General features: G+C 44.2%; 1 protein-coding gene across 2 annotated transcripts in view; it reads left to right on the top strand.

Moving 5' to 3' along the window:
- The window catches only part of LOC108259934 (neuronal tyrosine-phosphorylated phosphoinositide-3-kinase adapter 1), a 40,140-nt gene extending 14,615 nt beyond the window's left edge, over positions 1-25,525 (top strand). The window contains exons 2-7 of one of the 2 annotated variants that reach the window (XM_017459753.3): positions 6,804-7,100; positions 12,440-12,831; positions 14,208-15,830; positions 16,597-16,830; positions 17,244-17,347; positions 19,289-25,525. In XM_017459753.3, coding sequence (XP_017315242.1) covers positions 6,916-7,100; positions 12,440-12,831; positions 14,208-15,830; positions 16,597-16,830; positions 17,244-17,347; positions 19,289-19,723 — 2,973 coding nt within the window. In that variant the 5' untranslated portion in view covers positions 6,804-6,915 and the 3' untranslated portion in view covers positions 19,724-25,525. The remainder of the gene's footprint in view (positions 1-6,803; positions 7,101-12,439; positions 12,832-14,207; positions 15,831-16,596; positions 16,831-17,243; positions 17,348-19,288) is intronic. The other variant, XM_017459755.3, reaches the window with a different exon arrangement.
- Positions 25,526-27,710: the final 2,185 nt, after the last annotated feature.

Raw genomic sequence — 27,710 nt, 5'->3', positions numbered from 1 at the left:
TACATGCTCCCAACAAAAAAAAATGGTTCTACTTACTGATAAGGAAGGGTTCTGACTGGCTGGTCACGTTCTTCCTATGAACATTACACAAACAAGCATTATCTCTGCACACTTGGGTTCCACTACCTTCATTGTTGGCCATCGTATGAAATACCACAACAGATCCTAATAATAATAATGAAGTTGCAGGACAAAACAGAGTAAACTGAAAGTGCTAATCAGAACCGCCACCACCCAGTGATGTCATCGAATGCATTAGCATCTCTTGAATTAGCTCTACGGAAGGCTTGAGCATGCGTTAATGTGACATGCGAGGAACAAGGTCAGATGTTTGTCATTGCGCCTTTCACCGTCGTCTTGTAGTCACACACGGATTTGCATCTCATGCAAAGATGGAGTCACTTCTTCTACTTCTACCTCACCCACCTTACTGAGTGCTCCTTAACAGAAGGAAGGTTCGCCATCTTCCACACGATCCGCGAGGAATGTCGTAGATGACGCGCTCAAACTGTCGGTTCAGGAAGAACATCGCGAGAAGGATCAGGCATGCAAAGAAACTTTCAGAGTAGTAGTCAAAGAAGTAGACCAAGTCAACAACTTTTAACTGTGAGTTATAGTACAATATATTTGCTAAAATGCACTACAGTATATACGCGAAACTCATCCATTTTGCTGTATTTTACTATGACTATTTGGTTAGTGAGCATTTTGGAAGTGAAATTTAGTGCGAGTTTTGAAATATTTCGAGTAAAATACATGTTGACGGCCATTAATTGACCCATAAGGTTAAAGGTTCTCTTAGCGTTTCTACGTAGAACCCTACAAGAACGTCTTATCAGGAGGGTTCCAAGTAGAACCTTTTTCCTAGGCTAGAAACCATTCACCCTTAAAGAAGAACCCTTTTTGTACCAAGTACCAAGACAATGTAGCTCGATTTCAACACCCTAATACCAGATATTAGATATTAAGAAGAAAATAATTGCAGATAATTTGAAGTTTGTCCTATTTAATAATGGATAATTAAAGGCTCTTACCCGTTAAATGGCACTACTTGGAACCCTTACCGATAGGGATGGCAGACACGGCGCGGTTTCATGGCAGATAGTGTTGCAGCTCCACGATTCGATTCTGTGCTTGGGTTATTGTTATAGGAGTCTGTGGCGTTTCACATGTTCTCCTTGTGTCCACGTGGGGTTCTCCGGTTTCCTCCCATCTAAAAAAACAAAAAAACAAACATGCCTGTAAGGTGGATTGGTGACGTATGTGTACGATATTCCTAACTCGCACACAGTTTCCCAGGATACGCTCCGGATCCACTGCGATCCTGACTAGCTGGATAAATAAATAAATAAACAAATAAATAAATGAGTACTATTTAGCTGGTATAAATTGTAATAAAGCACTCTAATGACATTGCGTAAAAAAATATTTGTGCATTTATGTTGCCCAAAGCATGAATTTCAGCCAGAAAAGATCCCGAGATATTTCGGTGCATATGTACATCACAGTCTAACCGCTAATGAGCTATATCTAACCCGACCCCTTCACCTCTCACCTCCACTCTTATCCTGTGTGTGCGCATGTGTCTATGATGTGTGAAAGGCCCAGGGATGTGTTTTGCTTAAATGTGTGAGTGGGCAATGCATACATCTGCATATATAAAGTGTGTGTGTGTGGGTGTGTGTTTATGCGTATGAGAGTGAGAGAGAAAAGTGAGAATGTGTATCATACCTTGTGCAGATTTGTACAGATTTTATCCTCCACCATTCACTCCCCTAACCATACACTGAATTGTGAGTACTGTGTGTGTGTGTGTGAGGGTGTGTGTTGGTGTCTGCCCTGTCTCTATAATTGCACTCCGCATAACTGTAATTGCTGAGTTGTCTGCTCCAAGGAAGAATAGTAGATGAACACAGTGTGGCTGAATGCAGCACTGATGTACTGAGAATGGTGCAGAGAGAGGATGTGAATGGCTACGGAGAGTAGTAGTCTTCAGGAAACATCAACAAACAATCAAACGATTTGCATAGGCATCAGGTTAACCAACGTACATTACATCTTACGAGTCAACTCTACGGTCAACTATAACTGCTTATAGCACTTATGAGGACAGTTTAATGTGTTTAGCATGGTAACATATTTGTACGTTTTGGACTGACTAAATGTTAGCATGGTAGCATGGACTGACTGGCTCAGGTTATCCATACGCTTGGTGATATATAGATCTAAAACCATCAACAACAGCAAAAAAAAAAAAAAACACACAGATGAGTTGCAAGGACCTCAAGATTTATTCTCTGCCTAGTCCTGTTGAGTTGCTGTCTTTGGTACAGTGATAGAGTAGTAGATTGTAATGTTCGATTGAATAATGGATCTCCATGCTTGGTAGAGTAGTAGATCGCTATGTTGGGTAGAGTAGTTCTCCATGTTTTGTAGAGGAGTGGATCTGCATGTTTGGTTAAGTAGTGGATCTCTATGTCGTGTAGAATAGTGGATCTCTGAGTTGGGTAAAGTAGTAGATCGGTATGTTGGGTAGAGTGGCAGATCTCCATGTTTGGGAGAGTAGTAGATCTCTGTGTTTTAAGAGTGCGTTGGATCTCCATGTTTGGGAGAATAGTGGATCACCATGGTTGGTAGAATAGTTGTTCTCTATGTTTGGTAGAGTAGCAGATCTCAGGGTTTGCTAGGGTAGTGGATCTCTGTGTTCGGTAGAATAGTAGGCCTGTATATTTGGTAAAGTAGTGGATCTCTGTGTTTGGTAGAGTAGTAGATCTCTATGTTGGGTAGAGTAGTAGATCTCTATGTTTGATAGAGTAGTACGTCTCCATGCTTGGTAAAGTAGTTGATCTCTATGTTTGGTAAAGTAGTTGATCTCTATGTTTGGTAGAGTAGTTGATATCCATGCGTGGTATAGTAGTTGATCTCTATGTTTGGTAGAGTAGTAGATCTCTATGTTTGATAGAGTAGTTTATCTCTATGTTTGGTAGAGTAGTTGATCTCTATGCTTGGTAAAGTAGTTGATCTCTATGTTTGGTAGAGTAGTTGATCTCTATGTTTGGTAGAGTAGTTGATCTCTATGTTTGGTAGAGTAGTTGATCTCTATGTTTGGTAGAGTAGTTGATCTCTATGTTTGGTAGAGTAGTAGATCTCTATGATTGGTAAAGTAGTTGATCTCTATGTTTGGTAGAGTAGTTGATCTCTATGTTTGGTAGAGTAGTAGATCTCTATGATTGGTAAAGTAGTTGATCTCTATGTTTGGTAGAGTAGTTGATCTCTATGTTTGGTAGAGTAGTTGATCTCTATGTTTGGTAGAGTAGTTGATCTCTATGTTTGGTAGAGTAGTAGATCTCTATGTTTGGTAGAGTAGTTGATCTCTATGTTTGGCAGAGTAGTAGATCTCTATGTTTGTTAGAGTAGTAGATCTCTATGTTTGGTAAAGTAGTTGATGTCTATGCTTGGTAAAGTAGTTGATCTCTATGTTTGGTAGAGTAGTTGATCTCTATGCTTGGTAAAGTAGTAGATCTCTATGTTTGGTAGAGTAGTAGATCTCTATGTTTGGTAGAGTAGTAGATCTCTATGCTTGGTAGATTAGTGGATTTCCGTTTTTGGTAGAGTAGTAAATCTCCACGATTTTGGTAGTGCAGTTATTATGTCAGACTGGAATAGTATTCAGCCATGCAGCTCAGGACGCTTTGGTATAAAAGAGAAATGGTTATATAGACAGCGTTAGCATCAAGGATAAGGTATAGCATCAGGACATGTTATAGCTTGTTTTATCTTGACATTGGTGGAATAATACTCTCAAAATATAAACAGATCTAGTAGCCTAATTCAAAGCACCACAACCCTGACCAAGCTGGAGCTAAGGATGAAGGAATGCAAGCTATAAATGAATTACATTCATTTTAATGTACAATGTGGGGTTTTTTTCTGTACTACGAGCTTCATCTCGGACTACTCACACACCTGAATGAAAGTTGTTGGGGGGGTTTTAAACCCGTTTGCTTGTGCAACTTTTTTCTTGCATCCTTCAGTCAGGATCCCCATCCCGATGCCCATCTCTAGTCTCAACCAAATTTCTGCCAAGCTTTCTAAAACTTTATAAAAAATATATAAAGTGTACTTTTGTATTTAGTCACATCAATATATAACAAAAAACTCACTGTTAGTCAAACGTATACGAGATATTGTATTGAAAGGTGCCAGTAAATGTACTTTATTCTTTTATGCTAAAAAGAAAAATGAATGTTTTTTGGTTCAATATTAGCAGATTTTTATATCTAGTATTAACAGTAGAGCCTTTGTATTTGGTACAGACTTGTGTATTTGGTAGAGTAGCGTTGTAGTATTGCGTTCTGTCCTGGTCGCGTCTCTGATCTGACCCAGTTTTCCGTATTTTGGCTTATAGAAGCCATTTTAATGAGTCATGTACATATATTTTTTCCCCCTCTTACTGCTTTAGTGGTGGAACAACAACGGTGGCTATACATATCTCCTCCAGAGTTCTTGTATGCACACATTTTCACACACAATCAGCAACTCTCTGGTCTTACAACAACCCCCCCCCCCCCCCTTCCAGAATAGCACAGCAGCTGACAGCAGTGTCCTTCTCAGCCAATCAGAGCTCTTGCTTTCACTAGTTTGTGCTCAAACTCTTCGCACTCTGTAGCATATCTGCCTCACAACAAGGCTTTCTCTCTCTCTCTCTCTCACTCTCTCTCTCTGTGTGAGCTCTAAGTGACAGGCCACATTAGGAACTACAGATTCAGACAGGCGCAGCGAGGGCAGCCCGGGAAACCTACAGCCTGCCCTGCTTGCTCAGATATTCTTCTTTTTAAAGAGAGAGATGGAGAGAGACAGAGAGAAAGGCAGTCAGGCAGGGAGTAAGTGAATACGAGAGTAAGGGCAGAGATACAAGGTAGACGTTAGCATCTCTCTGATAGAGCTGGAGATGGAGATATAAAGTAATTAGGGAGATTTAGAACAGTGATGGAGATGCTGGCAGATGGAGATATGGAGCTGTAGAGCGGCAGTGATGGAGATAAGGATACAGTGCAATAGTGACGGAGATGTAGAGCAGCAGTGTTGGAAATGAGGATATAGATAGAGCAATAGCGCTAGTCAGGATCCCATGATTTAAGTGAGTGCCTTAGCATTTAAGGTTGTAATCTAGTGATCAGGAACTGTCAGAGAACCACTGGCAGAGGGTGATGCAAATATACAGCACCGATGCTTGAAATATGACGTGTTAATGATGTAAATGGCGATGCAGAGCAATAATTATGGAGGTATTGATAAGCATAGTGCTAAAGAACACTGATAATGGAGATGGAAACTGCATTATAGTGATGGAACAGCGATGTCTGTGATCTCGGATCTAGCTGTGGCATCCTTCCATGTCAAAAGGATTAGAAGTAACCAAGCTGTGATACTGCAGTATTAGCCACTATACTGTCGATTCTTTATTAAGCTAGATATTTTATAACTATATTTTATTTTATCTAGCATAAACTCTGAGCTTCTAAAGCAGTATTGTTTAGATCAGTGCTCACCGATCCTGTTCGTGGAGATCTACCTTCCTGAAGACAGTGGAAGGCAGTGGTTTAGATAATGGTGAGCATGCTATGCTATCGGAGCCTGTCTGAATTATGTACACTGCTACTGTATGAGCAACACAACGCCTCTGAATTTCATGCGCATGGTATAGTTTGGCACGTACCGGTCCGCTCGCTGTTGGGTCGGTTTTTTTTGGTCCCTTACCAAGTTTAAGGTTACCGATGGTGCTCAAAGCTGTTCGGCTTCTGCGTGGGTGAATGAGGCCCTACTGTTCAGCACCTCACTGGAGAACGTTCGGTGACTCACAAGTTGGCTTCATTCAGCGATGCTACCTACGTGTCCTCGATGCTCAGGAAAAAAGTTCGAAATTGCATTGTGTAATATTCCAGCACGACGACTGCTGACCTTTCTTACACAGCTTCCGAGCCTCCCCTTTTAGGAAACGCTCCAGGATGATTCGGCGCGAGACCACAAGACAAAGGAGGAGTATTTTTTTTTTCCCCTACGCAGTGTCTCTTACTAATCATATCGATTTCGAAGCTCTACAGAGAATTCAGATTGACTGACTCCGAGCTATTTATTACCTGTGGTTAAAGAGTGCTAATACGTCGTATATGTCTTTTTATATATATATATATATATATATATATATATATATATATATATATATATATATATATATATAAAACCCACTCACCATAGCAAATTTCTCATATGTGAACCTTTGGCTAATAAAACAGCTCCGATTCTGATCCATGCACGCATTCAAATTGGACTCCGGATCACGGTACATAACGAATGACTAATCACATGATGTGTTGACTTCCTGTGAGAATAACGGTTATGCAAAGGCACTAATCATCGTTTTATCATCCTCGGAACTGGAGATCTCTGACTGCATAATACTTACGCCTCTGATCTGCTACCAGTTTGTATGTGGAGTTTTTGCATTCTTTCATATATATTCTGACAAAAAAAATTAATAAATGTACATAATTGTAACGTACATGTAGGTGATCAGCCGAGATATGTCTGGGGCTCTTGTTAGAACGACAGCATTAATATAAGCCTGTGATTTGCCATGCAAATCTGACCGATCAGAATCGAGAATTTAAAAGCGATCTACCAGTCCGCCGGCCGAAATGCTTCCCTTACTTTTTCTTAACCCTCATAGCTCGAATGCAAAGTTAAACAAGCAATGTTCAGATGCTAAACTAATTCTTTAATACCTTTTGTCTCTGTAACAGGTAACTGAGGTGGGGCAAGAGGCACGTAACACTCCACCCCGCCTCCCCCTCATCACCCCCACCCCCTCATCACCCCCACCCCCTCCAGTGCCTATCATTGGTCTTCTATACCATGAACTCTGGCTCTGCCCAGGATGTGGCGGTGGAGCATTTCCTGCGTGACATAGAAAGGCGGGGCCAGCGGTTGCACTGCGCTGTGATTGGCTGTGAGGAGGCGCCTCTCCGTGGCGACATGAACCTGCTGTACCGCAAGAGTCGACTGGACTGGAGACACCGCGATCAGGAGGGCAAGAAGAGGTGAAAAGTGCAACAAAAAAAATTTTTTTTGAATAAATCCAGCGAGAGAAGGCGGGGGCTTAGAAAGAGAGATCGCCTTTCACATTTCATACGAGTTCTATCCTCCTTCCACGCAGGACAGAAAGCGAGAGAAGAAAGTGTAGGAGTATGGCCTATATTCCAGGGACAATCTGGCCCTCTGGTGTCCCAGTAGATCACAAATACACTCACGTACGCACACAAAATGCTTGTGTTCGCGCACACACACACACATAGTGTCTTACACACAATCTTTACAAGCACAAGTGTTACAGTGCCTTGCGTAAGTACTCACCCAAAGCAGCTAGCCATCAACTGGACTTTCACTAAGAACAGTTAACTAGTTCTTCTCACTCTGAGCAGGATTCGGACAGGAAATGACTATTAGCAGGAGTCGATTTGGATAACAAATGTTTAGGGTTGATGGTGAGGTCAAATGACAGAGGGATTTAAAGTGTTTTGTTAGCAATGGAAAAATCCGGGTTAGCTTTGCTAGCCAGTTTGGTTTTTTTTCCCCTACCCTCACAAATTTCTCATGAATTGCTTTAAAATCCACTTCACAAGTTACCGTACGTTCACAAATGAACGTCATTATGATAGGTGTCCGATGTTTCGACGCAGGAAACAGTCCACATGGACCAGTTACTTAACTAGTTAGCTAGTCTAGTATTGCTAGCTGTGGGCTAGTCAGATCTAGTGTAGTCATGTGCAGATGAGCAGCTAGCAATTTTCTGATTTAAGATTGAGATTTATAGGTTGGTTAGTGGTTGTTTGTTAGTGTTGTGTGATTTCACATCGACACACACACACACACACACACACACACACAGACCGAGCAAATCTAGTTAAACTAACGCTTATAGACGAAGATCAGCATTAAGTGATGGATAGTTTTAATTCTGCTGTTGACTTCTACACTGTTTGAGTGTGTGTGTGTGTGTGTGTGTGTGTGTGTGTGTGTGTGTGTGTGTGTGTGTGTGTAAGGGCCGTGTGTGGGAGATGTTCTGGATTCATGACACATAGAGAGCTCACATCCTATCCTGACCTCAAAAAACAGGCCTGCTTTTAGCTGCCTCTGGTTAAACCACACACACACATGCGCACACACACACACACGCACACACACACACACACACACACACACACACACACACACACACATATGCGCTCGACTCACAAAGTAAACTCCTAAATGAGCTCTTTGATGCATGCTTGGGAGCACAGCATCTTCTCACACATACTCTCTGTCTTACCCACTCCACAATTACACCACACACACACACACACACACACACACACACACACACACACACACTTAAATGCATAGGCCTGGTATCCCCTTATACAAGCACACACTACCTTTTCCTCTCTCTAGTACACACACACACACACACACACACACACACACACACACACTACAGGAAACAGGCTGTGCACTCGTTCTCTCATCCTCCCACTCCTCCTCCACTCAATCATTCCATCCTCCTCAGTCCGGCTGCTGAATTTAAACAGCACCATTTGGTCCATTCATCCATCCCTATAGTTGTACATCCGTCCACCTTTCCTTCTGTCCAGCCATCTATTCATTTATCTACTGTATCTCTCTATCTGTGTCTCACTTCCAGTCCTCCAGTCATTCTGCCCTCCTTCATCACAAGTAGATTTAAACAATTAAATCCCATTCATTCATGTATTCATCCCTCCATCCCTCTTCCCTCCATTCAGGTATCCATCCATTTATTGATCGATCTATCAGTTCATCCATCACTCTTTATTTCTACCCCATCCATCTGTCCATCCATTCATCCATCCATTTACCCATCTAACTATTTATCCTTCTTCCCTACCGTTAACCCATCCATCAATCCTCCCATCCATTCATTAATCCATCTTCCATCCATTCATGCGTCCGCCCATGAACTGTTTGATTGATTGATTAATTGGCCCATCGTTTGATTCGTCCATCTCTCCATCCATCCACCCACCCATCCATCTTCCCTCCATTCATGTATTCATCCATCAATTTCTCTTCCCTCCATTCATGTATCCATCTATTTATCAATCAGTCAATCCATCTATCTATCTTTCTAGCCATCCATCAACCCGTCCATCCTTCACTCTTATCTCCCTTCCATCCATCCATCCATCCATTCTTATTTTGGCCTCGTCCATCCATCTCTATTTTCTCCCCATCCATCTCTCCATCCATCCATCCATGTATTCATCCATCAAAGTTTTTCCCTCCATTCCTGTATCCATCTATTAATCAATCAGTCCATCTATCTATCCATCAACCCATCCATCCTTCACGTTTATCTCTCCTCCATCCATCCATCCATCCATGCATGTATTAATTCATAAATTTTCTTCCCTTCTTTCCATTCTATTAATAAATCAATCCATCTATCTATCTTTCTATACAACCTGTCAACCCATCCATCCTTCACTCTTATCTCCCCTCCATCCATCCATCCATCCATGTATTCATCCATCAATGTTCTTCCCTCCATTCATGTATCCATCTATTAATAAATCAATCCATCTAGCTATCTTTCTATACATACATCAACCCATGCATCTTTCACTCTTATCTCTCCTCCATCCATCCATCCCTATTTTCTCCCTATACATTTATCCATCCATGCCCTCTATCCATCCATCGTTTCATCTATCCATCCATTTATCCCTCTACCCATCCATCCAACGGTCCCTCCTCACTCCCCCTAACCCATCAATCGATCCATACATCCGTTTTCCCTCCATTCATGTAATTCTCCATCCATCGCTCTTCCCTCCATACCTTTATCCATCTGTTAATCAGTCAATCCATTAGTTCATCCATCCATCCGTCCATTCCTATTTGCTCCTCTCCAACATCCATCCATCCATTCATCCATCCATCCATCCATCCATCCATCCATCCACACACCTCTTCCCATTCATCCGTCTCTCAGGAATCTCTTTTATACTGCATTTATGTCATTCTTATTGACCGTCAATTCATTCATGAGAAATCAATTCTGCTGACTTTAAAACAACAATCATCAACCATTCCACATCGTTCACAACTGTCAGTAAAGGAAATACCCCGAGTTTCTTGAGTCACCTCCTCATATCCTATTTTCCTTTTCTCAGCTCGGTCTCCCTGTTTTTATCAGCTGTGTGCTGCCTGAAATGAAACGAAACTCATTTTGCCAGCTGAGAACTGGCTTTTTGAGCTACAGAAAAGTGCAGCATGCTCGAAAATAAGGCAGTGTGTTGGTGGGAAAGCATTAACTGTGGTGGGAAGTCAGTCTGACCCACTGCAGATCACAGATAAAACACACACACACACACACACACACACACACACACACACACACACACACACACACACACACACACACACACACACACACACACACAAGCACTACTATAAGGTGCCAAGAGGAGAGGAAGAGACACAGTCCAAATTTACACAATGTTACGTTGCTTTACTGGGTTTATTTCAGGAGCAGCTTGTAAGAAATGTCACACACACACACAAAAACAGAGCACACACCAGTTTTGTGTCCCTCATTTGGGGAAGTGTGTGAATGTGTGTGTGTTTCTAAATATGATTGAGTGGAGTGTGTGTCTGGTGCCAGTAATGTTTGTGTACCGTTGCATGGTCGCCTGAAGCGGGACCATCTATGTTGCCTGGGTATTGACAGGTTCCACTGTGTGTCTGTGTGTGTGTGTGTGTGTGTGTGTGTGTGTGTGTGTGTGTGTGTGTAGGCAGAGAGGCTGCAGCACATGTCACACACACACACACACACACACACACACACACACACACACACACACATACATACACACACAAAGTAATGTCAGTGTTTGAAGACTGTGCCCATCTGGGCTTCATGCACCCGATATTTGCCAAAGTCAGAGAGAGAGAGAGAGTGAGAGAGAGAGAGAGAGGGAGAGAGAGAGGGAGAGAGAGGGAGGAAATTTAGAATGAAGAGAGAAAAAGAATGGGTGATTTCTGAATAAAGACACACACTTGTCAAAATGGACGGCTGTAGCAGAAAAGGAAAGAAAAAGATAATCCAAAAAAAAGTGACACACCCGTTGAAAAAAATACGAAAATGCTTTATGAGAATGTGAGTGAACATTATCACTTGTGCCCTCTGGGTGTGTGTGTGTGTGTGTGTGTGTGTGTGTGTGTGTGCGTGTGTGTGTGTGTGTCTGCATGTTCCATTGATGAAAGCATGTCGCCTTGCCAATATGCTGCTGTGCCACACCTAACAAGCCAGACAGGCAACATTTGGCTGTGTGTGTGTGTGTGTGTGTGTGTGTGTGTGTGTGTGTGTGTGTGTGTGTGTGTGTACATGCCAGACAATGTGTACATGGAATTATATGTTTGGAAAAAAAAAATATTGGTAAACAACAACCAAACGGCGGTCTAGTTGCCGTGGTAACAGATGGGGCCGGTGTTTGTGAGGAAAGGAGTTTGCTGCAGGGAAAGATGGAGGGAAGAGGGGGACATGCAGAGAGAAAAAGAAGGATGGACGGAACGGAGCAATAGAAGGATGGAAGGAAGGATGGATGAGAGGGGGGAAAAAAAGAGAATCTAGAAGGATGAATGGATAAGGGAGGTGAATGGACGTGCCGAGAGGAAAAGAGAGAGAAACTAGAAGGATGAGGGGATTTGGGAGGGGGAAAGGGTGGATGAGAGGGGGGGGGGGGAACAAGTGGATGAGAGAGGGAGGGGGCGGGGGGGAACTAGCGGATGAAAGGATACGAGAGAGAGAAACTTATGGATGAGAGGACAATAGAGAACCTGGAAGGATGAAAGGATAAGAGAGGAGAATGGGTGGATAAAGATAAAAGAGAAGAGTGAGTGGATGAGAGGATAAGAGAGCAGAATAAAGGAGGGAAATGGAGAGATGCAAATGTGTGGAGAAGAACAACGAGCACTGGGGTGTATTTCTCACAGACTAGGGTGCACAGCTTGTTCTTATCATGCTGTCGGTAAACTGGAGATTACACTACACATGCCGTGTGTGTGTGTGTGTGTGTGTGTGTGTGAGAGAGAGAGAGAGAACACAGAGTCCAAAATGAAATTGACCGTGAAATATTTAAAGCGTGTTTTAGGTGCGAGAGTGGGGAGTGAGGGACGGAAAAGTGATAGTGTAAATGATGGCGACGTTTATCGGATCTGACCGTTAGTGAGAGAAATATCTCCCCTCTTCCTGACACCGCGTTAAGAATAATAACGCTTAATGATTCCTACGGAAACTAAATCGCAGTAGCAACATTGCGCAAATTGCATCGTGATGTATTTTGGTTTCTTCCTACAGCTGTAAAGATGCCTCCTCGGCGACGGTAGGGAAGGTGCGTGACCTGGCATCGTTCCGCCGGCATTTCCGCATGGGCTTCATGACGATGCCCGCTTCTCAGGACCTCTCGCCGCATTCCTGCGCTGCCGCCATGGCGCCACGCTCTCAGTCATGCCATGCCGTGGGCACCGGCGAGGGAGAGGGCCTCGAAAATGGCGACGACCCCGACTCAGACGCTCAGATGCCCTCTCTGACCGGACGATGCCCCCCGGCTAAGCCCAAACGTCACCCGAGTACCCGCCTCAGCTCTACGCCGCAACAGGAGCACCCGGTCCGTGGTGGGCACGCACCACCTGACGCCCCTCCTCCTCCGCCACCCCAACACCCACCCAAACACCCTGAGAAGAAGAATGGTGAGTGCTTGAGGGTGTGGCTGTTTTGTTTTGTTTTTTTAATTTTGCGTCGTTCCCGGGAAAGTCCTGGTTTTTGTTTTATGCAAAACTGATGCAAATTCCAGATGTTTACATTGAGCGTGAGGTAAAAGTTCAGCAACACAGTGGACATGAAGTTGTTTATTGTTTAGCCTTATTTAGCTTGTTAACACAAATATGACGTTAACATTAAGTGTCATTTTTTAGCTTGATTTTTTAGCATAGTTTCAAGGTTCAAAGTCAATTTTCAAAGCCATTTGTTGCAAGTGACTTGCCACTAGCAGAATAAAATCCAAACGCATACAGCACTGCGGAACCATTCTTCTATGCTAGTCATGTTGCGCCTGATATAAAACTGGCTATAGCAAGTGCAGTTGTTGTTGTTTTCAAAATGGCGGTTAGACAGGATGATCATTCTGTAATGCTTGCATTTAACCGATGAGACAACGAGCACCAGCCGAGAACTTCCTGGTCCTATATAAAACAACCTATCCCTTAGGGGGGAGCAGTGGTGGCTTAACGGTTAAGGCTCTGGATTACTGATTGGAAGGTCTGGGGTTCAAGCCACTGTTGGGCCCTTGAGCAAGGCCCTTAATCCTCTTTGCTCCAGGGGCGCTGTATCATGGCGGACCCTGTGCTCTGACCCCAACTTCCTGGAATGCTGGGGTATGCGAAGAAAAGAATTTCACAATGCTGTAATGTATATGTGCCCAATAGAAGAATTAAAGACTCATTATCATTATATCTTAGCAGGAAATAAAAGGGTTCCAGAAGCAAAATTCAAACCTGGTTGCTGTGGTAAAAACAATACTGGTTTATCATAATTTCCCTTGGTCTTGGTTCCTGTGGTGGAAACATGCCTAAAAGATTCTCATGGTCAAAACAAAGAAAGCATAAGAAGCAAAGAAAGACACTGACAAGAGTCGAGACCCATCCTACCCTCTGATATATTCATCTCAAAAGGTACTACTGTAAATCCTCAATCCAGAAAGTCGATCAAAGTTAGCAAAGAAAGCAAAGAGAAAGCCAACAAAATCAAAAAAGCACCATCTTTTATTATTGAACTTCACTGTGGAGCTTCTTAAAGTGAGTTTCTAATGAGAGTGTTATTTTCTAAAGAGAGTGGAGTGTTTGACATTTTTAAAGAAAAAGTAGATAGATTTGTGCTTTGACTCATTTTCATTCTTTGACAGGCTGCTAATGAAGTGGTAAAGTCAGCAAACATGAAGAAACTTTAAAAAAAAACCCAGCTATTAAAGCATTACAGCCTCGGAATTAGTATAGCTGAACGCACGGCTTATGAGTTGTTCAAATAAGATCTTCTTCTAATAACACCTTCTCTCTCTCTCTCTCTCTAGCAATGAAGAAATCAGACTCCGGTGACTTACTGGGCAGGAAGGTGCCTCCCCAGAAGCCCAAACGGAGCCCGAGCACCCAACTGTCCTTTGATGCTCCACCCCCTCGGCTTCCGCCCCCAGCTACACCTCTGCCATTCCAGAGTGCTGAAAGCACCGGTGACGATGAGCCGGTATACATTGAGATGGTGGGTCAAGTGTTCACCCGAGAGACGCCCGGTGTGCCAACACCCTCAGCCACAACACCTGACTCCGACTCAGATCCAGGCGAGGAGGCTATCTATGAGGAGATGAAGTACCCAGTGGCTGATGATGCACACCAGCGACGCCTCCCACCCAAACACGAGCGTGCCAAGTCGTCAAAATCCTACACATCCTCCTCTGTCTCTTCTTCCTCCACATCTTCTTCTCTCCCTCGGCCCTCATCCTCCTCGCCCTCCTGCCCTTTGCCATCTTCTAAGCATAAATCTGCCGTCTCCATCTCTCACTCTTCGCCCTTACCTTCATCTTCCTGCTCTGCCTCTTCCACACCTGTACCTCAGCCTCTCTCATCCTCACCACACCCTCCTCGAGCCCCTACCCCCTTCCTCTTACCAGGCACCAAATCAGAGTCAGAGATTGGCTCCAGTAAGATCCCAGCACCTTTCCCCAACTTGCTTCAGCACAAGCCACCTCTGTTGGCTTTCCCGCCCCCAAAGAGTGGCTCTGCCAAGCTGGGTTCCTCCAGCAGCCCATCACCAGCCAGCCTGCCACCCACCATTGGCACGTCTGCTTCAAAGGAAGCAACAGGTGGAGACAAGGAAAAGGAGAGGAAGGAAGGACCAGCGCCAGGCCTTCGGGCCCGGAGCCACTCGACACCTTTGCCTCCATCCTCAAAATCTTCCTCACCATACTCACACCACCATCACCATCACCACCCACACCACCGGCCCTCACACTACCACCACTATCGCAAACCTGAGAAAGAGTCAAGTAAGGCCTCACAGGGTACCTCGCAGTCCTCGACGCAAACTCAGACACAGGCCAAAGAGGGCAAGTCAGTAAGTTTTCTGCTGAAGTCAGACAAAGCTGAGAGGGAAAGGGAGCGAGAGAGAGAGAGAGACCGGGACCGAGAGAGGGATCGAGACAGAGAGAGGGATCGAGACAGAGAGAGAGACACGCCAGTCACACAGTCATCCAGCCAGGTTGACATGGCTGCCTGTACTGCTGCCACCACAACCACTAGCCTTCCTCCAGCGTCACTGTCTTCATCCACGTCATCGGGGACACCGTCCACATCCTCAGCGTCACAGAGGCCTCCATCTCGCTCATTTCACCGATCACACACTCCTCACACACATCTCCCTGCCTATAAGCCCCCGCCTGCAGACAGCCCCCTGCTCTGGACATACCCATCCGCGGGATTCCGTCGGCCTCCAGCCTATGACAGCCTGCGTGCTGGCACACCAATGCCCTCCCTGCAGCCAGAGAGTAGTACCAAGGCAGGGAGCACCCACGTCTCACATGCCAAGGCTGGGTTCTTGCCCTGGGATGCCAGCGGGTGTGGTCTCGGCTTCACTGATGATCAGGCGTATTGGCCCATGCACAGGAAGCTGTCCTTCAGCCATGGCAGCAGAGAGACAGAGAGTAAGAGACTGGGTGGAGTGGGAGGGGAAGGTGGAGTAGTACAGTCGAGAGAGAATAGAGTGGGAGAGACATGAGGGAAGCAAGGGTCAGAGGAAGACATCTGGGAGGAATGGAAACAGGGAGAGGGAGAAAGGTCAAGGGAGAAAATAGAAAACGGATGCATTTAGATAGTATATTTTCATCCAAAAGCATCCAACTGCCAGAAATTATATATGGACTATGCTGCACCTTCAAATGCTGTTGCTGATATTATGAAGAGGAGCAACATGAGTAATTAAAGTGAACGAAATTAACTTTTTAAAATAACCAACTTTTACACTTCATACTTTTTAAAAAATATATATCTGCTTTCCAGTGACACAGTGACACTTTTTGTGCACAAACTCCCAAATTGTATAATATCAGGCAAATGAAAACTCCACTCCAGACAGAGTGTGAAGGAGAGGGAGGGAGAAGAAGGGGAAAATTGTGTCAGTAATAACAGCAGGGGTGCCACACTATAATCCTGGAGGACTGTAGCCTCAACACTGCGCATTTTAGGATTTTCCCAGAGCCAACACCTAAGTTGGTGATTCCTGGGCTCCCCATATAAATGTGAGGTGGCAGGGTGTTTGTGGAGAAGGGGGCGGATTGGGGGTGGGTTTATGCAGAGTATGCTAGTACAACTTCTGCCATTAGCCATGAATGACCCAACATACCATCCTTGCTTTAATGTAAACTACCATAAGCTGACCAAAGTAACACAGTCTTTCCTCTCGGTCTGTAGAAGAAGAAGGCCATGTGTGGAATGGCAGTACTGATGCTCTGTTAAGAAGAGACCGAGAGGACGCTGGGAGTAGTGGCCGGGCTGGAGGAGTTTCTGGGATCCCTGTGCGGGCATCGGGAAGAGTAGGGCACAGTGAGAGTCTAGCGGGGGCGGATGGGCCGCCAGGCTTCAGGGTAATGCCTCGCACAGGACTGCCCCTGCCATGCCAGACCTTCCCTGCCTGCCGCAATGGAGGTCATTTGATTTTACTACATAAGTATTAACTCTCCCTATCCAGAGAACCAAATAATAGCTGAACGTTTAATCTGTAACGTGAGCAGTTGCTGCCATTATATGCGCTAGCATGAGTTTGACGTTTGATGGTAGTCATGTTTGAAACATGCTGAATTTGAATACAGACAAGTCCTTGGTCCAAGTGCATATCGAAAGTAGAATTCGAGCTGCCATGACTTTTGGAAAGCAGACCAGGAAACAGTAGACATGCCGAATATTCCACTAGACGGACAGTGAGGTTTTATTGCTAGGGTTATAAACACATTAAGCACATGGTTGTGCTGATTCTGAGATAAAATTAATAATAAATAAATAAAATAGGGTTCGTGCAGTTTTGACAACATTGTTGATTGTGTGTTTATGTGTGTTAATAGAGCTTGGCCGGCTCGGAAGGTCATCCTCCACATCTGGAGTGAGGCAGGCAGGAGGGGATGTTCAGAGACAGAGTAGCCTACCGGCTAGAGAAGCTCTCAATCAGGTAACTTTTGCTCTATCACCATCACAGACATCACATGTTTTTTGCCTGCTCTTTTGCCTTGATTATCGTTTCAAGAAGGCGGTGAGTAAGAAAGGAAACATTGAAGGGTGTCAACAATGACGATTTTTCATTTGTTAAAGAACAACATTTTTATAGTTTATAGTTACATTTAATGGTACTGTATGTACTATCCTTAAACAATTGTTATTTCTTGTTATCACTTATGTTATAGTAGCTACAAATAGCCATTCCGTCATGGGGCTGTTTTTGTCGTCTCGCATTTGACGTTAATACGATGAAACAAATGCGTCATGTTACTAAGAAACGACAAAGCCCAGTTACATCCATCCTGAAGACTTTCGAAAACGAGTACAAGGACAGTTTTACCTCTGTTCCAAAAAGCTAACACTGGAGACTCCTTCCAAAAATGCAAAATAATCTGTTAATGTGGAGCGGCCCGCCATATAAGTCCCTGTGTAAGTTGTTACTGTGGAAACGCTCGGAACGCATTCGAACGAGCGCGTGAATATCTACCTGTGATCTTGCCTTTGCAGCCAGCATTACTATCAAAGACGATCAACAGCTTCCGACTAATCGGATTGAAAGAATTCGACATCATTCCTAGCTACACCTCGCCCATAAACGCTGAATACACGATGAGGTTGCGCTGAGCAGCATGTGTGATCACACCGTTGCACCAGGCGTTTTATGGTATATGGCATCATCAGCGTTTGGTGTAATGAGCGCTGAACGCAGTAGGCGGTATAGGACGAGAAGCTCCTGATTCTCCAGCGTCCCCACCCAAACGCGTCTGCAGAGGAGACGAGTGGCGGGTGTGCAGCTGTGGGTTCACCGAGTCCAAAGCGAACGAGGGAAGCATACAGAAAGAAAGACTGAGAGGAAGACAGGAGCTGCATTGGGATAGGAAGGGAGGGAGAAAGACTGGGGGGGGGAGAGGCAGGCAGCAAGAGGGAGAAAGAGATAGAAACAGGCAGAGAGAAAGGGTGTGTAGTGATGTTGGCATAGTGAGTTTGTGTGTGTGTGTGTGTGTGTGTGTGTGTGTGTGTGTCTGCGGTGTAACAGGCAGATGGTAAATACAGATGATCAAACATAGACGCGGCTATTAAGCTTCCGTCCTTTTTATTTTCAACTAGCCTTGATACCTGGCATCTGCCTGAAGAGAACTTGATGGGTGTGTGTGTGTGTGTGTGTGTGTGTGTGTGTACATGTGTATGTGTGTATGTGTGGGTGTGTGTACAGTACTACAGCACCTCTACCTGGTGTTTTGGCTGCTTGGCTACGATTCTGCTGCCTCTTCCTGCTTTTTTTGCTCCTCTCCTGCTTTTCATGTGCCGCCGTCTCTTGGCAGAAGCTCAGATGCTGACGCAGATGCAGTGTGTGTGTGTGTGTGTGTGTGTGTGTGTGTGTGTGCTGCATAGCCAGACTGTGTGCTGATTTGACCTTCCATCTTGCAGCAGGAGGGGTTGTATGGGGGGGAGGGGGTGGAGGCTGTACAATATCTCCATCTGGTGGCTGCGTGCGGGAAACAGCGAGAATTCGGTCACGTTTAAACTCGACTCGATGTGTGTGAAGGCTCATGAGGTCAAATGTTCAAAAGGTCACCGAAATCTTGTTTATGGAAAATGTACAGGAAAGTGAAAATTTGGATTGGTACATCCCTAGTATTGCCATTGCTCATTATTATTATTATTATTATTATTATTATTTATATCACAGTGCTGTTGAATTCTCAATTCTGATTGGTCAGAAGGTTTCGATGCATTAAACAGCAGGTCTGACAGTAGTTCTGCTACAAGGCAAATCTCAAGTTTACATTAATTTGTGCTTGTCGATTGTTTCCCCCTAACAGGAAGTTTCAGGAAAGTGTTTATATCTGGCAAACCAGCGACCTATATTTAACTTCGCTGTCTTTCTCTGCAGTTGCACGCTCTCTCTCAGGCGCCCTGCAGCCCCTCTCTGGCTCGTGCTCAGGCTCAGACCTTGACTCAGGCTCAGGCTCAGTTCCACCTGCAGCAGCTTCAGCAGCACCACCTACAGTTGCAGTTCCAGCACCTGGCCCAGCTGGCAGCGCAGGCTCAGGCCACGCCAGGCACAGGCAGCGCCACCGCCGGCATACCAGGCAGCACAGGCACAGCGGGCATGGCCACCCAGCGCGATGGCAAGCTGCTGGAGGTGATCGAGAGGAAGCGGTGCCTGTGCAAGGAGATCAAAGCCCACCGGCGGCCAGATAAGAGCCTGTGCAAACAAGACAGCATGCCCATCCTGCCCAGCTGGAGGAAAACGCCCGAGCCGCGTAAGACGGGCACGCCACCCTGCCAGAGACCGCAGGCCGTAGTGTGGGACACGGCTATCTGACAAAGAGAGAGTTGGAGAGACTGAGATACACTGATGCGCCACTTTATTAGGTACACCTAACTTGTGTCTACGTTCACTTTGCATTTTATCAAGTAAACCTACCATGTAGGGGTGTAACGCAACGCGGCTACGTGTCTCTCTAAATGTTTAGCGCTCCAAATATCTGTATTCAGATTTAAACTCAAAGCTGGCATGGCTTTTTTCAATTCTTTTTTCTTCTTTTTTTTTTAGATTAAATATAAATATTCAGTGTCAATTCAAAGACATGCACCTGCTAAAGAGATAATCCTGCATGCGCGCTTCTTATTTTTGCTCACACCTCGCCGTGATATTTTCAAACAAACCGAATTCAAGCCTAATTCGAACCACTGCGGATCTCGATCTTGCAGCACCGGGTCACGAACGAGAACGCTGTGAAACACCTTTATCTTTTTTTTGCATCCGTTTAGAACCCACGGCCTGTGCGTGCTGAACGTTCGCGACTTTGTAAGATATACAGTTACTGACTGTAGCCCATTTGTTGCTATGCACCAAAACCCAACAACACTGCTGTGCCTAATACACTTAACACGCCGCATCACACACACATCACCGCTGTCCTGAGAAGATCCGCCACCCGAATAAACATCTTCTCGTTGGATGTCCTATGGACAGGACAGAGGGAGGCTGACACACTGAGCCAGAGATCTGCTACAGTTAGTAACTTTCTTCCTACAAAATGCCCCTATATGGTATGTGCACATGATGAAATGGCAAGTAAGTGTAAATACAAGATAGGTGTACCTAATAAATTGGCAAATGAGTGTACGTGTAATATCTGCAAGAGAGAAAGTCAGGACTGTTGATAAGATCGGACAGGCGAGGAACCTGCGAGTGTGGAAAAAAGACGGGTGTATTATAAAGATGTAGAGTCCGTATTGTATACTTCGGGGGGGCGGGGTTTCATTTTGTTTTTTGGTTTTTTTTGGAGGAGGGGTGGTGGGGTGGGAGAGGGGGTTATAATATCACAGCATTTTATGTGCCATATAAAGACAGTATATACATAAACACACGAGAGAGACACATTTCAGTCGGGACTCTCTTTTACCTACCATGCCTCATCGCGACTACTAAGAGAACTACACTGAGTTTACAACCTTTTAAAAAAAAAACAACAACAAAAAAACAAACAAACAAAAAAAAAATATATATATATATATACACGTACCGGACTTCTTACACAAACGTTTGGAGCTCTCTATACTATGTTCTTGAACAGATGGAGAATTTCTCCAGACAGGAAGATGGAGGGACGACATGGTAATGCAGCGGGGTGCTTCTACATTCCAGAGGGACGTGTGTGTGTGTATGTGTGTGTGTATGTGAGAGAGAGAGAGAGAGAGAGAGAGAGAGAGAGAGTCTGGAATGTGGATATGAAGGACAGGACCGACCTAATATGAAAGACCTGGAAAGCGATAATGCTGTAGATGAGCACACAGTGTGTGTAGAAATAAAATGCAACTAGTCAAATTCGAGAAAAAAATATAAAAATACACACACCTATACGGACCAGAAGGTATCATTCGAACACACACACGTGCTCAATACATACTTACACTGATTAAGCAAAACACACACACACACACACACCAATACATACTTACACTGCTAAATCAAAACACACACACACACACACACACACACCAATACATACTTACACTGCTAAATCAAAACACACACACACACACACACACACACACACACACAACAATACATACACTGATTAAGCAAACACACACACACACCAATACATACTTACACTGCTAAATCAAAACACACACACACACACACATACACAGCAATACATACTTACACTGCTTAAGCAAACACCAGAATGTACATTTCAAACACACACACACACACACACACCAATACATACTTACACTGCTTAAGCAAACACACACACACACACACACCAGAATGTACATTTCAAACACACACACACACACACACACACTAATACATACTTACACTGCTTAAGCAAACACACACACACACACCAGAATGTACATTTCAAACACACGCGCACACACACACACACCAATACATACTTACACTACTAAATCAAAACACACACACACACACGCATTGTAAAGTATAGAAGTGTGTCGTGCTGGCGTAGTTTGTACAAGAGTGCTTATTTGCTGGGTTTCTGGTTATGTTGATATTCTCGATCGAGCGTGAAGGGGACCAGTCTCTGGTCGCAGCTTGACTGTTCATACTACCTAGGAGCTAAACACCGAACTAGACGAGTCTCGCGCTCTTATCCACTTTTGTAGCACTATGCTTCCGGAAAACGTAACCGGAGCGTGTTCACACAGAGCGCGCTCCCACGAAAGAGCTTCATCACATCACGCACGCTAAGCGGCAAGACCGCGCACGTCCGCTCGGATGTGATGGAGCCGTGAAACGACGAGGTTCCAGGCGAGAGTCTCGCCGCTTGGCGTTCTTACGTCATCGACGAGATGACGGTGACGGGAAATAGAAGCTAGCTGACTATTAAAGGAATACGCCGCTGTTTTTCGACGCCATCTCTGTGCAACACATACATCTGTTGCGCAAGCGTTCAAAGCAGGAACAAGTTTCTTTCGTAATGAGTCTTTATTTATTAATCACGTATACGTTACAGCACAGTGAAATTCTTTTCTTCGCATACCCCTGCACGTTAGGACGTTGGGTTCAGAGTACAGGGTCAGCCGTGATACAGCGCCCCCTGGAGCAGAGAGGGTTAAGGGCCTTGCTCAAGGGCCCAACAGTGGCTTCCGATCAGTAACCCAGAGCCTTAACCGCTAGTGGTTAGCACGCTAGCCTCACACCTCAGTGGTTCCTGGTTTGAGTCTTGCCTCCACCCATGTTCGCCCCGTGCTTCTGGGGTTTCCTCCTCCAGTCCAAAGACATACATTGATTGGTATTTCCAAATGGTCCATAATATACGTGTGTGATTGTGCCCTGCGATGGGTCCACAGACCGTCCAGGGTGTCCCCCACCTTGTGCCCTGAGTTCTAGTATAGTCCCTCTAGTAACCCTGTCTAGGATAAGCGCTATGGAAGATGGATCGTTACGTATTTGAAATGTTTACTGATATAGTTCAGCAGCGTCCCTTAGTTTTGACGAAAAAGTAGTGAATATAGGAACCATACAGATGTGTTTTGGATGGAGATGACAATGAAAAACAATGACGTATTCCCTTAACATTGCTTAACATCAGGTCTAGCCACGTAGAAATCTCATTTCGGGTTGTTCAGTCATGGTTTGGCGCTTTCATGACTGAGAAAATCTTCATAAACGAATCGATTGTCGTCGCCATTTTCCGTGTCTGGCATCAGCGCCCGTGCCATCGTTTACTCGAGCGGCTTCTTTGGTCCGTAGGAGGACGAGCGAGGTGGGTTGCCAGAGTGCCAGACCTAAATCCACCCCGAGCTGCGAATAGCTCGAAATCTTGCCCGTTCCAGGATGGTGAAATCAGATGGGAGAATCTTTATCCGGATGGATCCATGACTCTGTATCATATGCGAATCCGTGTACATACGTTAAAGTATTTATAGCCTCTTCATGTCAGTGACCGCATCATCATTGGTGTCAATCGTATGGGATTGTTTAAGGTTAGAGATTTGTTTGAGGTTGGTTAAGGTTCCATCACTCTTACTTACACACACACACCCACACACACACACACACGTACGCATACACAGGCTCTGCCCTTCATATCAGACACTAAAGAGGCAAACCAAGATCAATTATTATTCGTGTGGCCTGGACGATCGCGCTCCTCAAAAACGAATCAACGAAATGCTGGAACTAACCGCACAATACAGAAACGACAACCCTGCGAAAAACCCACGCACGGCGTGTACTAAAACAAACACACAAAGGGTTTGAAATTGTAAAATAGATATGTAAAACTGTATCGATTATGTAGCAATTCTTTCCACTTTCATACTTGTGATCGACAAGTATACTGTAGCATACGATGTATAAAAAGTACAAGGTGTTTAATTGTTTTATAAAGGAATTTAGTAGTTCTATCTGTGGCAACCTGTCTACACTGTACCGTATGGTTTGGCCCGTCGAAATGCAAGCCCTCTTACTAAAGGCACGGTTCGCAGACACAACAATACAGTATCTCCTGCTAGAATTATGCAAGTCCCTTTAAACAGGTCTACTTTTACTGCTTTTTTAATCGATTTGTTTATTTATGTACAGGAACCACCAGCCCAGTTTGGTCACTGTTTGGATATTTTGGAATACTTTTGCTGCTACTGAATTACTACTGCTGTTATAAATAGTTTGTCATATATTCCTCACTACTGGTAAACCACTTCTCTTATATTATACCTCTTCCTTGTTTTTTTTTTTGTTTTGTTTTGTTTTTTTTCTCTTTCTTTCATTTGCTGCATTTGACGTTCCTCTATTTTTATTTATTTATTTATTTATTTTCCTGAGGTCAGGGTAGGATGGCGTTTGGTCTAACTATCGATCTTTCCGTGATTGTACTATGGCACGCAAGTGGGGTTTGGTCGTTTTTGGTTTTTTTTTTTATTTCGTTTTTTTTTGTTCCCGTTCTTCTTGTGGTTGTGTTTTGAACGTTGTTGTTTCTTTCTGAACAGTTCTCACCGACTTGTACAGTTTTCACTTTATCAACACTACTGAGAAACGGGAAAGGTCACGTTGCAGCGTCGTCAACGCCGTCACACGTCTTCATGGTGTCATTATGGTGTCGCCCTGGTGCGGTTATGGAGTAACCGTAAAGCTATTGTGGTGTCGTCAAGGCCTTGTCATGATGTTTCTATGGTGTCAATCATGGTAACACCATTTGACTACTTTTTATGCTGATTACAGTGAGTCATCATGGTGTTCTAATGACTGTTTGTCACGTGCCACATGACCATTTTGAATACCCTCATGTTATTACCAAGAGGTTACCGTGGTGTCTCATGGTGTTACCTTGAGGTTACTGAATTGACATCATGATGTTAGTGAAAGGTTACTGTGCTGTCCTCATGGTGTCACTGAAAGGCCACTATGGTGTCATCATAGTGTTCTCATGATGTTGCTGTGGTGTCTCTGACAGTCATGGTAACACCATGTGACCTAGTTGGCCACTATGAGTACCCTATCAGTGTCCTTGTGTATCATCATGAGGCAAATGTAGTGTCATCACGGTGTTACTGTGGTTACACCATGGTGTTCTCCTAATGTTACCATGGCATCGTTGGCAATCATGGTAACACCGTACCACCCACAACGAGCGCTCTGTCGAGTTGTTACCGTGAGGTAGGTCTGGTCTCAGCATGACGTTACTGTGGTGTTATTGTGGTGTCGCCGTGGTGCTCTCATGACTGTTCCACAATGTCGTTGACAATCACCACATGACCCAGATGGGCACTGTCAGTACAATCTCTGTCAAACAGAATCACAACAGAGGAAGAAGAGGGCTGGTGCAATGCATGCTGGGAGTCCTCAAAGGATTCCAACTTCGAGAAGGGTTGGGCTGTGTCTCGGTCTGAATAAACTGTGCCCAATTTGTACTTCAAATATACTAAGTAATCATCTAGTTACAATTTATTACAACGAAGGGGTAGAATTAACGATTAAAAAACTAGTTTACAGAAGCTGTCGGCTTTGCGTGTCTACTTAAATGGTGGCCATATTATGAGTGCCATAATATATTGATATGGTAAGATACGATGTACCTTGGAAATCACTGTAGTGCTATATTTGCATTGATATCGTCATGAAATAAATTTTATATGATGAACTGAACAGTCATGTGTCTTGATGTGTCTTAATTGGAAAACTGCTTCAACTGCATTTGTTACTTTATTGATCAGGCCACTGATCTCCCTTCTATGTCGACCATGTATTTCTCATGCAACTCTACTCTAAACCAGAAGGGGGCACCATTAGCATTACCCAGAGAGGCAGAGATTACCCTCAGGACGACTGTTTATAGATGAGACAGCACGGACAGAGGCTTTTTCTGTTCCAGTTCAGCACATACAGTGACTTCAGAAAGTATTCACACCCCTTAAGGTTTTTTTTGGTTTGTTTGTCTGTTTTGTGCACATTTTATTGTGTTATTGATTTAATAGAAACTGTATTAAATTTGCAAAATGTTTAATAATAAACCAAATCTGAGATCGCTCATTTAGATGCGTATGCAGACCCTTTATTCAGTACTTTGGCAGCAATTACAGCTTGTCTTCTTGGGTAAGTCTCTACAAGCATGGCACACATGGATTTGGGCAGTTTCTCACATTCTTCCTGGCAGATCCTCTTAAGCACTTAAACTGGGGACCGTCTGTGAACTGCCATCTTCAGGTCTCTCCACAGATATTCCGTGGGGTTTAAATCGGGACTTTGACAGAGCCACTCAAGAGATTCCAGCATTGTCTTGGCTGTATGCTTTGGGCCACGGTCATACTGAAAGGTGAACCTTCACTCCAGTATGGAAAATGTTTTTTTTTTTTTTTTTTTTTTTTTTTTTTTTTTTTTTTTTTTCAGGGGCCTCTCTTTATTTCGCTGCGTTCATACTTCCATCAATTCTGACCATTTTCCCCATCCTTGCCGCTGAGCAGCTCATGCACCCCCATAGCATTATGCTGCCACCACCATGTTTCACCCTAGTATTAAGCCAGTTTTCACCAGATGTAGCGCTCATCAGACCAGAGAATCTTTTTTCCTCCAGACTGCCAGCGTTGGTAAGTAGCCTGTGCTTCTGGGAACAGCCAAAGCTTTCGAAGTTGTTTTTACACCCTTGCCCAGATCCATTTCTCAACGCAATTTGATCCTTGAACTCTATGAAGAATTCCTTGTACTCAATGGCTTGGTTTTTGGCTTGACATGCACTGTGAACTACGAGACCTTAACACACAGGAGTGTGCCTTTCTAACTCATGTCTAATCAAAGCAAACCTGAGCTCAATTTTGAGTGCTTTAGCCAAGGGTCTGAATACTCAGCCTGATTAGAATGAATGAATAATTACAGACTTCTGATCGTTAATACGTTTCCAGCACCTTCTAAACGTTTTTGCTTCGTCATATGCTCCCTACCAAAGCTATTTATTTTCTGTCTTCTGTGATGGTTTAGCTCGATGATTTGCCGCTGCTGAGGGAATATTTGCGTATACCTGCTCTAATGTAAGAGATAACAGAAACTAACTTGTTTCAAGGATGATTAACGAGGGTAATCATCCTTTATTATAGCTCAATAGACCGGTGTTTAATCACCCAGTCGCTTATATGTTAACAAGACGGGTGTAGTGTTGGCCATCACTTGAAATTCCACCGGCTGCTCCATGAATGAAACCAATAATCAATACGTCTGCAGTACTGTTTGCTAACCAGCTAAAACAAGTTGATGAGTGGATTGATTTCGTCTGCGCTGAAAATCTCCAGAGGGATCGAGGGCTCTGTGAAAGAGTCTAGGGTTGCAGATTCGTCCTGACAAGCCAGTTTAGTTCTACGAGTTGAAAAAAAAAATTCAAAATAAAGAGGTGCTTCTTTGCAGCCGGTGCTTGCAGCCAGAGCGCAGAACTCTAGAGTACGCTCAAACGCCGAATGTTAGCCCTGTGAGAGTGAAGCGAACAGTTTGCCACAGAATCCACCTTCGTGAGGATGAACAAGTGCATTCTGATGAGATCAAAGTTTTGCTTTTCAGTGTGGCACATTTGTACTTGCTTTTCAATCTGGCATGGAATCCTCTTCATAGTTAACCTCTTATCACTAACTCTATGCTAATACGAATATTTTTACCGGACATGATTTTGGCTAGTGTATCTTGGCAACTTAAAAGTCAATCAAATAAGTCCTGTTGTTCGTGGAGGCATCACGACATGTGGCTAATCTATATGCTGGAAAATATTTCTTTCTAGACTTGGACTCACTCACTTTCAGTACCCGTGTTAACCCCGTCCAATGCTGGGCGATTTAATCATAGCCGATCCGAC

This window comes from Ictalurus punctatus, chromosome 28, assembly GCF_001660625.3.
Source record: "Ictalurus punctatus breed USDA103 chromosome 28, Coco_2.0, whole genome shotgun sequence".
NCBI lineage: Eukaryota > Metazoa > Chordata > Actinopteri > Siluriformes > Ictaluridae > Ictalurus > Ictalurus punctatus.
Note: the sequence above shows the minus strand (reverse complement) of the source record. Positions and strands in the feature narration are given on the sequence as shown.